Source organism: Cebus imitator, unplaced genomic scaffold (genome assembly GCF_001604975.1).
Source record: "Cebus imitator isolate Cc_AM_T3 unplaced genomic scaffold, Cebus_imitator-1.0 Scaffold72, whole genome shotgun sequence".
NCBI lineage: Eukaryota > Metazoa > Chordata > Mammalia > Primates > Cebidae > Cebus > Cebus imitator.
In genome coordinates, this window is record NW_016107387.1 from 4,634,603 (window position 1) to 4,637,133 (window position 2,531).

Genomic DNA, 2,531 nt, shown 5'->3' on the forward strand with positions numbered 1-2,531 from the left:
GCCTCGGCCTCCCAAAGTGCTGGGATTACAGGCGTGAGCCACCGCACCCGGCCCGAGCATGTATTTTCAAAAGCAAACAGATGGCTTCCTACAAGGCAGTTGTTCTAAATAGAGCATTATTTTTTCAGATTTCCGCTTTCAAGAGCAATACCTCCCCTTCCCCACCGCCACTGATGACCCTTTTACAGTCACTGGTGGTGGCAATGGCGGTGACGCCGATCCTGTGAGCACTGTTAATGACATACATCAGTCGGCCTGTCTCTGGGGCGAAGGCTCGGATTTTACCGTCGTTCCATGCTGACATGAAAAGGAAACAAAAGGCAGCAGGATCAGCACATGCACCCTCTCTCCACAGGCTGCTGACCCCACAGAGGAGGTGCAGGGCTGATGAGCAGCGCTGAAGCTGGAGGGAAGAGGCCAGCTCAGCTGAATGCCTGTCATCATAGGCACCTTTCCCCTCCCGCCCCACACTGGTCACACCTGGCTGGGGGAAAGGAGTGGCTTGCCTTGGCTGAACCTGCCTACAGGTGCATCCCATGCCAGGTGCGGGAGGATGGGGAGAGGAGAAAGGAGGGAGGTCCACTCCCACCTCTCCCATGAGCTGCAAGACTTGTACACTCAACTAGCTAGATGATATTGTGCCTGGGATATATAAGCCAACATATTCAAATAATTGCTCTCATCCCATTAACCCCCACCTACCCCAATCTTTCAATGGAATGCTCCTCCTCCACCTTCCACTATCTTTCCCATCTCAGTAGAAGCTGCCACCACCAATCTACTGGCCCAAGCCAAGAGCCCGAGTCTTCCTTGATTATTCTCAATTCCATCCACCCAACTCAATCCAACATCTAATCCATCAGCAAGTTCCACCAGCTCTACTGTTTAAAAAACATCCAAATCTGACCACCTCTCAACAGTTCCACTGGTACCTCCCTTGTCCAAGTCCCCACCATCTTTCTCCTGGATTATTATAACAGCTTACGCTTGCTTTCACTCTTGCTTACAACCAGTTATTCATACAGGGGTCAGAGTGGCCTTTTAAAAACTATGTCACTTCTTGATCAAGGACTTCCTTTTTTATTTAAAAAAAAAAAAAAAGGGTGGGGGGCTCACATCTATAATCCCAACACTTTGGTGTCCAAGGTGGGTGGATCACTTCAGTCTAGGAGCTCAAGACCAGCCTGGAGAATATGGCAAGACCCCATCTCTACAAAAAAATTTAAAAATAAAAAAATTGCCATACGTGGTGGCATGCACCTATAGTCCCAGCCACTCAGGAGGCTGAAGTGGGAGGATTCTTAAATCTGGGAGACAGAGGTTGCATGAGCCAAGAGTGTTCCACCACACTCCAGCATGGGCAATAGAGTGAGACCCTGTCTCAAAAAATAAATAAATAAATGAAAAGTGGAGGCTGGGTGCAGTGGCTCACGCCTGTAATCTCAGCACTTTGGGAGGCCAAGGAGGGCAGGTCACTCGAGGACAGGAGTTGAAGACCAGCCTGGCCAACATGGCAAGACCCCCTCTCTACTAAAAAAAAAATTACAAAAATTAGCTGGGTATGGTTGTGGCATGCTTGTAATCTCAGCTACTCAGGAGGCTGACACAGGAGAATCACTTGAACCCAGAAGGCTGGAGGTTGCAGTGAACAGAGATCGCAACACCTGCACTCCCAGCCTGAGCAACAGAGCAAGACTACATCTCAAGAAAAAAAAAAAAAACCTTCCGAAACCTTTTCCCACTGCACTTAGCATTAAAATCCAGTCCAAACTCCTTTATCCTCCACCGTAACTAGTATTTGTGCCCCCACCACCCACCTCTTTCAACTTCTTCCACTAGCACTCCCTGAACCCCTAACCCAACTGTACCCACTAAGCTCCAGGCACTCTGGTCCTCTTGCTATTTCTCAAATACACCAAGTGATCTCCCACCTCAGGGCCTTTGCGCTTTTTGTTCCCTCTGCCTGGAATATTTTCCACCCAGGTCTTCAGGTGGCTGGCACCCTCGCATAAGCTTTAATGTCACCTCTTGACCTTAGCAATTTAAAATAGAATGCTAACAGTAGATCCCATTTCAGCAAAGATTTGAGGAAGTGAGGGGATGACGGGGTGAGCCTTAGGGGTATTTGGGGAAAGAATATTTCAGGCAGATATAAGAGTCAGGGCAAAGGCTCTGTCTATTCCCAGTGTGTTTGAGGAACAGCAAAAAGAAAGTGTGGCTAGAAGGGGTGAGTGGTAAGAGGAAGAGCGCCAGGTAAGAAGGTGAAGGTGAAAGAGGAAAGTCACATGGAGCCTTATAGGTGATGGAGTGAATTTTGCCATTTACTCTTAGAGGGTAAAAGACCATTGAGCCCTAAATATAGCATATTCTGACTTACGTTTTTCTTTTAATTTGAGATGGATTCTGGCTCTGTTGCCCAGGCTGGAGTGCAGTGGTGTGATCTCAGCTCACTGCAACCTCCACCTCTCGGGTTCAAGCAATTCTCCTGTCTCAGCTTTCTGGGTAGCTGGGATTACAGACGCCCACCACCA

General features: G+C 48.4%; 1 protein-coding gene across 4 annotated transcripts in view; it reads right to left on the reverse strand.

Moving 5' to 3' along the window:
* The window catches only part of CFAP52 (cilia and flagella associated protein 52), a 67,011-nt gene that overhangs the window by 13,822 nt on the left and 50,658 nt on the right, over positions 1 to 2,531 (reverse strand). For 3 of the 4 annotated variants that reach the window (XM_017531446.2, XM_017531444.2, XM_017531447.1), the window contains one exon: positions 152 to 297. In XM_017531446.2, the coding sequence (XP_017386935.1) occupies positions 152 to 297 (146 nt within the window). The remainder of the gene's footprint in view (positions 1 to 151; positions 298 to 2,531) is intronic. The other variant, XM_017531445.2, reaches the window with a different exon arrangement.